General features: G+C 71.4%; 1 protein-coding gene across 7 annotated transcripts in view; it reads left to right on the top strand.

Moving 5' to 3' along the window:
• MEGF6 (multiple EGF like domains 6) overlaps window positions 1-12,351 on the top strand; it is a 73,333-nt gene that overhangs the window by 39,194 nt on the left and 21,788 nt on the right. For 3 of the 7 annotated variants that reach the window (XM_036025215.1, XM_036025214.1, XM_036025212.1), the window contains exons 1-2: window positions 4,538-4,813; window positions 7,523-7,645. In XM_036025215.1, the coding sequence (XP_035881108.1) occupies window positions 4,645-4,813; window positions 7,523-7,645 (292 nt within the window). In that variant the 5' untranslated portion in view covers window positions 4,538-4,644. Of the gene's footprint in view, window positions 1-4,535; window positions 4,814-7,522; window positions 7,646-12,351 lie in introns of those variants that run through there. The other 4 variants (XM_036025216.1, XM_036025213.1, XM_036025217.1 and 1 more) reach the window with 4 other exon arrangements.

Below are 12,351 nucleotides of genomic sequence, written 5' to 3'. Positions count from 1 at the left end.
GACAGAATGAGGAACGGTCTTGCCCCTTAGGGCCCTGGGGGGGGGGTGGGACTCCAGGGAAGAGCCTTGGGTCTCGTGGCCCAGCGCCCGCTGCAGGCTCCCAGCCCGCAGCCGGCTTCAGGGGGGCATGGGGTGGACGGAGGGGCTGCCTCAGCCTGACCCACCCCCCGCCTCGGCCTTGGGACACTCTCTTCCCCTGACCAAGGTCCTCAGGGACCAGGCCCCGGGGTGGGGGGGCCACACCCAGGCCCGGGGGGCACGGGGGGCGGGTCCCAGGGCCCTAGCCAGGCCCAGGAAGGGAGCCCTACCTCAGGCTGAGGGACCCTGGCAGGCCCTCACACCGCCCCGGGGTCCCCTCGCTCCCTCACCCCACGCCGTCTCTCCGCGTTGGCAGGGGCCGGCCGTCTGGCCTGTGAGCGGCTGTCTGAGAGTTGGCCGACGTCCCTACCCGGCCCGGACGGTGTGGCCCTCGGACCGCGTAGCCATCGGGGGGGGGGGAGGAGCTTCAGCCCCCCCCCCCCAGGGGGGCGGCAGTGCTGCCGTCTGGTCTGGAGAAAGTCCGGGTGTCCCTTTCCGGGCCTTCCCACGCCGGGGGTGGAATTCTGCCCGAGACCCTGCTGAGCCCGCCTGCCAGGAGATAAGCAGGGGCCTGGGAAAGCCAGCAGCGGGGGGGGGGGGGGGGCTGCCAGGCGGGGGCTGCGCGGGGAGGGGCTTCCGCCCGGTGAGGTCCTCAGCCCGACACGAAAACAGCCCTCTTTCCTGGGGGGCTTGGCAGCCCCCTCACCCCGGGCTCCTCCTTGGCTGCAGAGGTGTCCGGGGCAGGCGGGGGTCTTCCCCGGGGTGCTGCGCAGGCCGTGGGGGTCGAGGCCTTGAGACAGCCGCGGGGTCCTGGGCCCTCAGCCCCGCGGGCCCGGCTTTGCCGTCTGTTCCAAGCAGGAAGGGCTGTGGCCCCCTGTCCCCCCGTTCCGGGAGGCGCCTCCCTCCCCAGGAGCGACGGTGACCTTGTGTGAGGCCTGTGTGTTCAGGCCGCCCCGGCCCGGCTGACGGGGGCTCCAGCCTGGTGTCTGTCCGTCTGGGAAGCAGCTGGGGGACTGACAAAGGCTCCTGTCACACCCCCGGCCTGGCTGGGAGGAGGCAGCCGCCAGGGCCTCTGGGTCCCCAGGGGGAAGCAGGAACGTGGGACGTGACAGGCCGTGATAAGGCCGCCTCGGGCTCCGGCTGGGTCGGGAGGGCCGAGAGCTGACCCGGGCCAGCTGTGCTGTCCCGTGCTGCCGGGCTGGCCGGGAGGGGGCCCTCGAGTGGTCCCCCGCTTCTCCTCTGACCGAGGCTGGTGAGGTGGCCCGCCAGACTCAAGGAGCCTCTGGAGGCCCCGCCCCCGCCCCTTCCGCAGAAGGTCCTGGCAGGGCCTCTCGGGGGGCCTCGGCCTCTGGCTGGCGGTCCTCCGCAGCCGTCCTCCCGCGCCTTCCAGGCAGGACGGCGGTTTCCAACGAGGCGTCTGCGGCGGGGCCTCCCCGGTCGGAGGTGCCGAGAGTGAAAAGCTTTCATTTCCTGCCTCTGGCCAAGTTCATGGCCTAGCGAGCAGCGTCTGGCAGGTACACGCTCCGTGAAGGCCAAGGCAGGAACGGTGACAGCCTTCAACGTCAGCGGTCAGAGCCGGCGGTGACAGAGAGACAGACGGCCGCCCCACAGGCCCGCCCTGACCCCCAAGGCCAGCTCCCAGGAGGGGACCCCAATGCAGGTGTCTGCAGGCGTCAGGACCCCAGGCGCCCATGGGCAGCTGCAGAGCCTGGGGCCTGTGTGCGGGTGACACAGTGGGACTGGGGCGTGTGGCAGAGGACACCCTGTCTTGGGCTCTCCCTGGGGGGCACGTGTGTAAGTGGGGGGGCTCGCCCAGTTTCTGCCTGGCCCGGCCGAGGGCACGGCAGGCGGGAATGGCAGCTGGGCTCAGGGAAGGACCATGATTTCAATTTTCCTTCCTTCGACGTGGGGAGGGGTTGAGGCCGGGATGCCTGGGCTCCACGGGGGTGGGTGGACCGTGACTGACCTCAGGTCGAAAGCAGCCCTGCTCTGGGCTGGGCTCTGGACGCTAAGGGTGGAGATGGCCAGGCCAGGCCAGGCCAGGCCAGGGGTGAGTCACCCGGGGACCGGGGGCAGCAAGGAGGGCTGTGGGCTTAGAAGCCTGGGGGCCCCCACGGCAGATTGGAGAGAGGCCTGATAGGCCGATGCCTCCTTCCAGCACCTTCCCGGCCCTCCCTGGGCAGCTGGGCGGCCTGTCGGACACAGGCCTGTCCCCGTGGCCCTGCCCCCGGAGCCCCAGGATGGCGCCCACGCTGCTTTCTCGGCCTTCAAGGCTCCCCAGCCTGCCCCGGAACCAGTCACGTGACCCAGGCGGCTTCAGTGGGAGGGGGTGAGCGCAAGGAGGCACCTCCACGGAGTGGGGGCCTGTGGGCGCTGAGGGACGGAAGCCACGGGGGTGGGGTCTGCCAGGCTCCACTGGCCCCAGGCCTCCGTGGTTCTGCCCTCCAGTGCCGCTGCCAGGGGCCTGCGGCGGGTGGGCCCAGCTCCAAGTGGGGGGCGTGGCATCTGGGGGCAGTGACGCGGGCCAGGCTCAGCCTGGGTCCTGGCAGGGGAGCCCTCAGGCCCCCCAGCTAGGAGAAGAGGGCGGGGCCGGCCTGGCAGGGGGCGGGGACAGCCCCTTCTGCTGACACAGACATTCCGGGTGTCTCCGCATCAGGAAGGCATTTCCCCGGCGGCTTCCAGACCCCGCAGCCCCCGGCCTGGGCGCGCTTGGCGGCACCGAGGGAGGCTGCGGGCGGCTTCGGGCACCGTCTGGCTGCCGGCAGCCGTCTGTGCTTGGCGGGCGGCTGCCCCCCACGGCCACGCCCGAGCTGGCGCAGCCAGCCCTAGTGGGGACGGAGGCCCAGAGCCATCTGTACCCCGAGTCCTGAACGTTACCCTCGGCGGGAGAGGAGGCACTGTCGCACCCAGAGCCGTGTCCGGCCCAGAGAGGGCACCCAGGCCACGGCTGAGTGAGGGGCACGTGTGCAGGAGCGAGTGAAGGGCCAAAGTGTGAAGCCAGAAGCTCCTAGAATGCTTTGCCCAGGGCCCCGCTCAGACGCCAAGGCCCCTGGCAGCCCGGCCTGGAGGAGCCCCCCACCGGGTCCCGGCCGGCAGTCCAGGGGTGCCCGCAGCCAGGGCCGGGGGGCTTCGGGAGGAACCGGGTTCGCCTCTGCAGGTTCTCTGCCCCCCACCCACTCACAACGTGCTGGGAGCCTGCCCACAGGGAGACGCGGGCACCCACGGGGACCTCTGTCTCGAGGAGCCTGAGGGAGGGGCCCCGTGAGGGAGGGTTTGGGTCACTGTCCGGCCTGGCCCCCTCGGCTTCACCCCCAGGTCCTGGGCACCGTGCTCCTGGGTCCCTTTCGGGACAGAATGAGGGTTAAGCATGGCCTGTCCGTGAGGGGCAGAGGGGGAAGTGGGGTGCCGGGCAGGACAGGAGGCCAGGGGCCGGAGGGGCTGGGTACTCGGGCGGCGGGCAGCCCTGGGCAGTGGAGACGCCTGAGAGCTGGGCGAGCCTCGGGGTGAGGCGTCGTGAGGACTTCTGGGGCAGGAGAGTCGGCGGCCCCCGCCCCACTCTTCAGAGGCGTGTGGGGCCCCTCCCCGTGCTGCAGGAGCCGGCCCCTGACCCCCAAATCCCTGTCTCACCCTGGGCCCCGTGGGCCCACCCGGTCCTGTTTCTCTTTTCCAAGTCACGTGTGTTCCGTGGCGTCCAGCTGGGGGCGGGGCGCCCTGGCTGGGCAAATCTGGTCCCCCGCCCACTGTACAGATGAGGAGACTGAGGCCCACTGGCGGCCTGGGCACTTGTTTGTGCCATCTAGTCTTTCTGGGGGTCCTGGACCCACGTCAGCCCCCCACCCCCAAACTGTGCCTGCTTTTCCCCAGCCCTGCCCTGTGCTGGGTGCTGTGGACACGGGCCCCGAGCCGCTGCCCCCGCCCTGGAAGGCCTGGGCCCCAGCCCCGGCCCCAGCAGGCATCGTCACCCCCAGGTCCCCACGGGGTGGGTGGGCCCCGAGGGCCTGCGGCCCAGCCCTCCCGAGCGTGGCAATGAGAACCATCCCGTCCCGGCGGCGCCCCAGGCTGCTCCGCCGGGGTTTCTTTTCCTCGGCACTAGGAACACACGTTCGTGCCTATGGGTCCGCGTGTGCCTGTCTGCACGGTTGGGCTGTGTGTGTCTTTTGTGCATGTTTGCACACGTGGGCCTGTGTTTGTGCTCGTGGGTCTGAGCGTTGGTGTCGGGGTGCCTGCGCTGGTGCCCGGGTCTACGGCCGCGGGACTCCGCGGAGGAATGCGCCGGGCCGCTGCGAGCACTGGAGACCCAGGGCGGCCTAGGGGGGCGGGGCGGGGCGGGGGCGGGCCCGGGGGCGGGCCCTCCGGTCCGAGGATTTGGCCTTTACCTGCGGGGGGCGGAGGGAAAGCTGAGAACTTAAAGGCGAGGGCAGGAGGGCTGGGCGGGAACGGCTCCCGGCGGCGGCTCAGAGCGCAGCTCAGCACAGCCCAGCACAGCCCTGCGGCGGCCGCCTGTGCGTGCCCGCCGGGGCCGGTCCCGGAGTGGGAGCCCGCCGCCCGCCGCGCCGCCGGTCCGCCATGGAGGCGTCCTGGAGCCGCAGCCGCCTGGCCGCGCTCTGGTGCCTCGGGCTTCTGGGGGGCCTGGCGCGCGTCTCGGGCACGCACTACCCCTACCTCTGGAGGGGCTGCTACCCGTGCCACCTGGGCCAGGCCGTCTACCCCCTGAGCGCCGGTGACGGGAGAGCAGGTGGGCGCCGGCGGGCTCCGCGCAGGCGGCGAGACTGGGTGCCCTGCCCCCGTGGGTGGCCTTTGTTTCCTCTGTTTAAAGTTTGCGCGGGTGCTGACAGCCGGGCCGGAGGGAGGGCGGGGCAGTGCCCAGGAGCGCCTGAGTCCTCAGACCTCCCTGCCCCACCCTGGGCTGGCTGTGGGGCTGCTGGGGGCAGGGTGGTCCCTTGACCAGGGGGAAGAAAAACCTTCCCGGCCTTTGCCAGTGGGCCCGGCACCGGCAGCTCTGCCGGTCAAGTCAGAGAGAGGCCCCTGGCTCCCGGGGGGGCGGGTCTCCCCTTCCGGGGTCCTCAGATCCTGGGCCCCGAGGGGGTCACGTGTGGGTGTGGCAGGTGCCCCCCTTCCTTCCTTCCCCCACCCCCAAGCCTGGGGCACGGGGGTCTGCTGGGAGGACCCCCGCAGCCCCCGGGAGGTGGGTCACACCCTGCCCTCTCCCCGGAGCTCAAGTGTGCCGCCCGTGCAGGGAGCTCCTGGGGCCCTGGCGTCGGGAATCGGGTGGGAGGGGTGGGGCTAGGCTCCCGGCGAGTCCCCGCCTGGGTCCCCCCCGGCAGCGGGCCCTTCCGGGCCCCCCGAGTGTCTGCATGCGGCGGCACCTGGGCTCCTCGGAGACACTGTCCTCGCTCCGCTGTCCCCGGGGCCAGTCCCTGCCGCTCGCCCTGCCGGGGGCACGTAGAGCTCTGAGCTGCGGGCTCTTGACTCTGGCGAGCGCTGCTGCCCCTCCTGGCTTTGTCACTCGGCCAGCCGGGGCCCAGGCTCGGTCCCCACGAGGTCCCCAAGGCCAGGCCAGTGCTGCCACTCCGCCACGGGTGGCACTGAATGTCACGAGGCTGCATGGCATCCAGACTCTGGGGGGGGGGTGCTTGGGCTTGCAGAGGGGAGAGGGGACAGGCCCTTGGATGGTGGGGTGCGCACTTCTGGGCCGAGAGCCTGCGTCAGGTTCGTGGGGGAATCGGGACTGGAGGGCCCCTGGGTGCAGCTCTGGCCGGACCCCCAGGGCTCAGCCTTCCTGCGAGTGTGGCAGGGGCTTCGGAGTGGGCTGGTCGTGGGTGGGTTCTGTCGGGGAGCTGGCTCGATCCGGCCGCGGGGGCCTGGTCCGGGAGCTCATGTGATGGGTTGGTGGTTGGTGGAGACCCCACGGGCCCCAATGGCCTCGGGACGGGCTCCCTGAGGCACCGCCGTGCACCGGCTCAGCAGACACCTCGGGCCTGCCGGCTCCCTGGTGACCCAGCCCAGCGTCGGCACAGAAGTCGCCCTGCTCCAGTGGGTGTGGCGTGTTTGGGGGTTGCCAGAAACCCCGGTCTCGTATCTCGGCTGAGGGCAGTGAAGAACCACAGGCATTTTCCTGCTGAGCCCTGGCCCAGCTGCTCCTTAAAGCTGCCCCACTCGGGGCACGGCCGCTGCGTCTGGGGATGCAGGACAGAGTGGGCTTGCCCTGGACGGGGCGGGTTTCCTCCCCGGAGTCTCGGGAAAGCGGGGGAGAGGAGGGGGCCTGGGGGCCACGCTGTGGCGGGAACCAGGCCCCGCTCGGCACTGCCGGGAGAGCACCGTGTTCTGCCGTCGTTCCAGAGTCTAAGGAGCCAGTGCCAGGTGGGGGCCCCGACATTTGGGGCGTCCCAGGGCTCCCCTTGTACAGTGAGGGCGAGCCTGTGGGGTGGGACCCAGGGCACTGCAGCTCCCAGGGCCCCGGGGGGCAGCCGTCCCCCAGAGGGACAGCAGATGCCCCTGCAGGGGCTGACTCTCAGCTCCCTGGCCTGACCCCTGACTTGGGACGGACAGGACTCCAGAGGTCGTAACGGCATGCTCTGTGGCCAGTTCCCATGGCCGCTGTGACAGAGGGCCGCAACAGCCCGGGTCAGGCCCCTTAGAGTTCTGGGGGTCAGGAGTGCACAGTGGGCCAGACCCAGGGGGTGGGCAGGTCCCTCCAGGAGGCCCCCGGGGAGATCCTTGGCCGTTCCGGGCCCCCATGGGTGCTAGCAGTCTGTGGCTGGCGGTTCCTCCCTCTGCCTACAAAGGCAGCAGGAGCCTCTTCCCATCTCTTTCTTGGACACCCCTACCGTCCCCGGGAGAGGACCCTCCGCCGCACTGGCCCACCGGACCTGCTGCAGGACAACCCCCGGCTCACCCCTGAGCTTCAGCCCGCCTGCAGGGCCCCTGCTGCCGCTTGGGGCTGGGACTAGAGCCTCTCTGGGGACAGAGCATAGCTGAGCACATGCTCCTTAAGGGCCACGGGGCTCGTGGCTCCTCGGGTGGCCGCCGTGGCCGGGCAGGGGGCCAGGAGCTGAGGGCTGTCGGGGCCGACCGAGAGCGTCCGTTTTGCTGCTGCGTGGCCCCCGCTGGGGGGAGGGTGGGCTTCAGGTGACTCCGTCCTGCCTCGATTTCTTTGGAGCAAAAGTCTTCTCTATATAAAGGGGCCTGGGTCCCACTAACCCAGCTGGGGCCCCCTGGGCTGTCCTCAACTGAGGCAGCCTCGGGGCTCCGCAAGGACCTGGGGGTCTCCCCAGGGTGGACGTGGCTTGTGCGTGGAGCTGAGGGTCCTGGGGGTCCCCAGCAGAGCCCCTGGGGGGTCTGTCCCTGGGGAGGGGCCTGGGCTGGGAGCCCGGGGAAGCCCGGAGCAGGAGGGCGGCCCGGGTGGGGGTGGGCTGTGACCCCCCGACCCTGTGTCCCCACCCAGACGTGGACGAGTGCCAGATGCACAACGGCGGCTGCCACCACAGGTGCGTGAACACACCCGGCTCCTACGTCTGCGAGTGCAGGCCCGGCTTCCGGCTCCACGCGGACGGCAGGACCTGCCTGGGTAAGCAAGCGCGCCTCCCCGGCCCCTGGGCCCGTCCAGCTGCCCGAGGGCGGCCACAGGGCCCCGGCCTGGCCTGTGGTGGGCCTTCCAGCCCCACTCACCTGAGAGAGGGGAGGCTCAGGCAGGTGAGGAGAGAACAGGGCCCGAGGGCCCTGCTCCTGCACGTCAAGTCTGGACACCGTGACCCCCGCCTGGGACCATCTGCAGCTGCCACACCTGAGTCTGGCTGGGAGGCCCAGGTCCTCTCCCCCGGTGGGCGGGGCTCCCATGATCTGGGGAGGAGCCTCGGGCTGCTGTCCTATCAAGAGCCTCCAAACTCGGGGAGGCAGGCCAGGGGCAGGGCAGCATGAGGCCACTCTTGGTTGTCTGAGCTGGGCTTCTGGGCCCCATGGAGCTGGAGCCGGGGGTCGGGCTGTGGCCCGAGGAGCAAGGGGACCCTGACCCTCTGTTCCTCTCTGGGCTCCCTCGCCTTGGGGGATGGGCCCGATGGCCCGGGAGGGCTGTGAGGGAGAGGAGGGTGGGAAGGAGAGAGAGCCCCAGGCGGTCGCCGAGGGGCGGGGGGAGGGGCTGGAGGCCAGGGGCCTGGTGTGGACCCGTGGGGGCCCCTTGGACCCCTGAGGCAGGCTCTGGGCACAGGTGCCAGGGGCTCGGGCCGGCCCCTTCTTGCCTCCAAGGCCCCGTGGGGGTGGTTCCCGGGGCCTGGGGGCGGGGTGCCCTTCCTCTCCGCCCTGGAAGCCCAGAGTGCGCCGGCGGGGCTGCCTGCACGCCTGGCTGCTATGTGGCAGGCGGCCTGCCAGCCCCTGGGGGCCCCCTCCCTGCACCCCTCACTCTCACATGTCCAGGCTGCTGCTGGGGGGTGAGGCCGCTGCCCCATAAAACTTCTCTGGTTCGGAAAGTGGAAACAGATGCAGGAATGTCGTGTGGGCTGCAGACACGGTGACGGGGGGTGGGGGCCGGGCAGCCCCCGGCTGCTGCCTGCCGGCCGGGCGGGAGGGAGGCTTCTGGGAGTCCGAGACCGAGGTTGTTTGGCCTCGGGGGCCCCAGGTCTCCCTGGATGTCCTTCCCACCCCCTTCCTCTGGGGCAGGTCCTCCCTGGGCTTGGTGGGCACCCACCGCCCCCTCCCTGCTGTGGCTGGGATGCACCCTCCCGCCTCCCTGGTCCCCCATCTGTGCTGATGTGGCCTTCACAGGACACTGATGGGAGTGGTGGGGGGCTGGGCAGCGTGCCAAGAGGCAGGTGCCCCGTGGGACTTTGGAGGGACCTGGCTTTGGGAAGGGGGCCCCCAGCCCATCTGCCCCACTGCTCACTGGAACACCTCCCAGCAGCCTTGCCTCGGGGGCCCCTGCGCTGGGCCCCCCCCCCCCCCGAGGGTCTCGATTCTCGGTGCTGGGTTATTTGAAAGGATCTTCTCAGGCTGACGCCAGGGCCCCTGGGTCCGGTTGGCACAGGCTGGCCTGGGGCTGCTGGGACCCCACCCCCGCAGCTCTGGGCGCCCAGACTTGGTGGGTGTGCGCAGGGCCCCTGTGCTCGGCAGCCTTCTGGGCGCTGCTGTCCAGCTCCTGGCCGCTCTGGGGCAGTGGCTTCCCGGAGCTGGAGATGCTTCCCTGGGGCCCAGGTCCGCCACCCCCTCTCATGACCACCATCCCCGGCAGGAAGTGTGCACCGCGCCTGCACCCCACACCCCCACGCCCCCCACCCTCACCCGCACCCCTGACACACACACGCCCACACATGCACACACGCACCCACGCACACCCCACGTTCCCCCGGCTGTCGGCAGGTCCCCTGGGTCTGGGGTCCCCGGGAGCTGGCCCCTGGCCCGTCAGGCCTTCCCCGGCTCTCCCAGAGGCGTTCGGGGTCTCTGTGGGTTTCCTTGGGTCCGCGGGGAGCCGTCCTCCCAGTGGGGCCCGAGCTCTGCCGAGAACCTTCTGGGGTGCACAGGGGGGTCTCCCGGGGCAGAGCGGGAAATCTTTGCTCTGGGGGCACCTGCCCTGCTCCCTCGTGGGCCGTCCTGGCTGCCCGGGGACCGGCCTGGCTGCAGCGGGCCTGGCGCACTGGCCGGGAGCCGGGGCGGCTGAGCACGCAGCTCGCCCATAGCGGCTTCCAGATGGGGCCCGGCGGGGGACGGCTCGGCAGTGCCGGGCTACTGGGCTCTCTGAGAGCTCCTGGAGGGGGGGCTGGACTCCCCGCCTCTGAGAGGTGTGGGACTCCCCCTTCTCCCCTGGGACCCCAGCATGCAGACAGCCAGCGGTCTGAGCTCAGACGGCCTCAGGGCCTCGGCGGACCTTTATGGGAGAGTCAGTGTAGGACCTGGGCCCTGCTCTGCCCTCCCCCACCCAGGGCGGCTGTGGGCGGTCTGCACAGCTGGAGCGCAGCTGCTCTGGCACCCTCCCCCGGGGCCTGCGGGCGTCCTCTGGGGCGGGGCAGGTGCTGTGCGCACCCGGGGCCTCTTGCGGGCAGGCAGCCGGGTCAGGCTTCCCCCGCCCAGCCCCCACGCCACTTGGAAAAAGGGGACAGAGATGCTGGGGCCGGGGGAGGGCACCCTCGGGGCGGTGCTGCCGTCGTCTCGTGGGGCCCTGAGGGATCTGGGAAGCCCCTAGAGGAGGCAGTGCGGGGGGGCGGGGGCGGGCCTTGAAACCCTCTGGGCCAAACCGCCCTCCCGGGCAGGGGAGGACAGGAAATGCACAGCCCCCGCACCCCTCCCTTGCAAAAGAAATAACGCACGAAAGCCTTCCTTTCTTACAAGTGAGAGTTTGCAACCAGGGTTTTGCCGACGGCCCCGATGCCGTGAGAGGCAGCCAGGCCCCCAGGCCCCCGAGCACCCGGCATTCAGCCCTGGCCAGGCTGGCCGCCAGGGCGGCAGGCGCGGCGGGCGTCTTCAGGTGCTCCGTCGCCAGGGTGTGTCGCCGGGCCTGTCAGCCCAGGCTCCGGGGAGGGAGGGCCCCGTGAGGCCTGGGGCTGGTCCGTCCTGCTTCTCACCCTTGGGGGCTCTGAGCCACCCCCTTCCTTCCCCAGCGTGGAAAGGGGAGTGGGGGCAGGGGAGGGTGGCCAGGAGGAGACCGGCTCCCGGGGCTTTAACGGTCTGTGCTGGGGAACCCTCCTCGGTGCGGCCGGGCTCGCAGAGCCAGCATGGCACCTGCCCAGCCGGCTCTTCCGGACCCTGGCCTTGGACACGGAGACACAGACGCTGCTCCCCGTGGCCCGGGGCCAGCCACACACCTGGGGCGGTCTGGGGGACCCTGGGGCGGTCTGGGGGGCCACGATGTCACTGGCTCCGCCAGCAGAGGGTCTCTCTAGGGGAGGCGCCCAGGCCTGTCACTTGGAAGAGGGGGGCTCTGTGTCTTCCCCCCGAGGTCTCAGGCCCGCCAGACCTCGGGGGGCAGACGCTGTGGGAAGATTCCGCTGCTGTCATGCACCCCCAGGTGGCCCGGCGCCCCCACTCCTCCCCGTGTCCCTTTCTCCTAGCCAGGTGGGCCCTCCTGTGCCCACAGCTCCTGGTCCCTGCCTTCCCTGGGGACTCGGTGGCGCAGTGTGGCCTCAGAGGGGACACTCCACCCCCCGCCCCGTGCCCCTCTCCAGGGTCTTCCCGAGCGGGGTGGGGCGGTGCAGTGAGGGGGCACACGGGGTCCCCGGCCCGCCCTTCTCTCTGCCCCCCGGGGAGGGGTCCGGCCCTCCGAGAGGCTGCTGCGGGCAGGCCTGGGCGGTGACGGTGCAGGCTGCGGGGATGGGGCGACCTCCAGGTTCATCTGCAAAACTCACGCCCGAGAAGCCACAGACACAGTCCTGGGGGTGGTCTGTGAGCCCCGGAACCCGAACTAGGCTGTGGTCACACGGCCCGCCCCCCCCCCCCGTCCCGTCTGGATGGCGGGTAGGCAGGGTGGACCCTGCTCCCAGGAGCAGGACCCCCAAAGCACAAGCTGTCTTGGGAGCTTCCTCTCGGGGACTGCGGAGCCGGCCGGCTGGCGAGCGTGCGGTCTGCGGTGTTGGGGCCCGGGCCCCGAGGCTCCTGTCCCCAGAATGTGGGCGCGGACGGCCGTTCACCTGGACCCAGGTGAACCATGTCCCCGTGCAGCACCGGGGCCCGTGCGGGGGTGGAGACGGGGCAGGACGCCCAAGGCCCACGAGTGGTGGCCCACGAGCTGCCTGGGGGTGAACCCCAGGGGAGTTTGTCCTCCCGGCCGAGCCGGCAGGTCACCCCACCCTGGCCCTGTCCCCGGCAGATGGCTTCCTAGAAGGAAGGGCTGCGGACGGCCGCTGACCACACTCGGGTGAGGTTCTGGGGACCTGGACACCAAGCCAGGCTGAGGGCAGTCATTCCGAAACCCTGGGAGGGAGGCCGGCCCCGAACCACCTGCCGGTTGGCGGCTGGAGCAAAGGGAGCCTGTGGGCTGGGCCGGCCGGCTGGCGACAGGCCTGCTCCCCCACCCCCACCCCCCGCCCCCACCAGCCTGCCACAGTGCAGCCCCGTAGCTGACCTGCTCCGGCTGGCTGGCGTGCCACCCCCCAGGGCCGGGGCCCGGCCAGCAGAGCGGCCCTGGAGGACGGCCATCCACCGCCCCCACCTGCCACTGGCTGCAGGGCCGGCACCCTGGTGCACCCGATACCATGTTCCGACCCAAAGCCACGGCCAGGCCTCAGGCACTGACTCCCGACCCCCAAGAGCAGACAACCACTGGCAGAGACAGAGGGGGCCCCCGCCTTGGGG

Source organism: Phyllostomus discolor, chromosome 5 (genome assembly GCF_004126475.2).
Source record: "Phyllostomus discolor isolate MPI-MPIP mPhyDis1 chromosome 5, mPhyDis1.pri.v3, whole genome shotgun sequence".
NCBI lineage: Eukaryota > Metazoa > Chordata > Mammalia > Chiroptera > Phyllostomidae > Phyllostomus > Phyllostomus discolor.
Note: the sequence above shows the minus strand (reverse complement) of the source record. Positions and strands in the feature narration are given on the sequence as shown.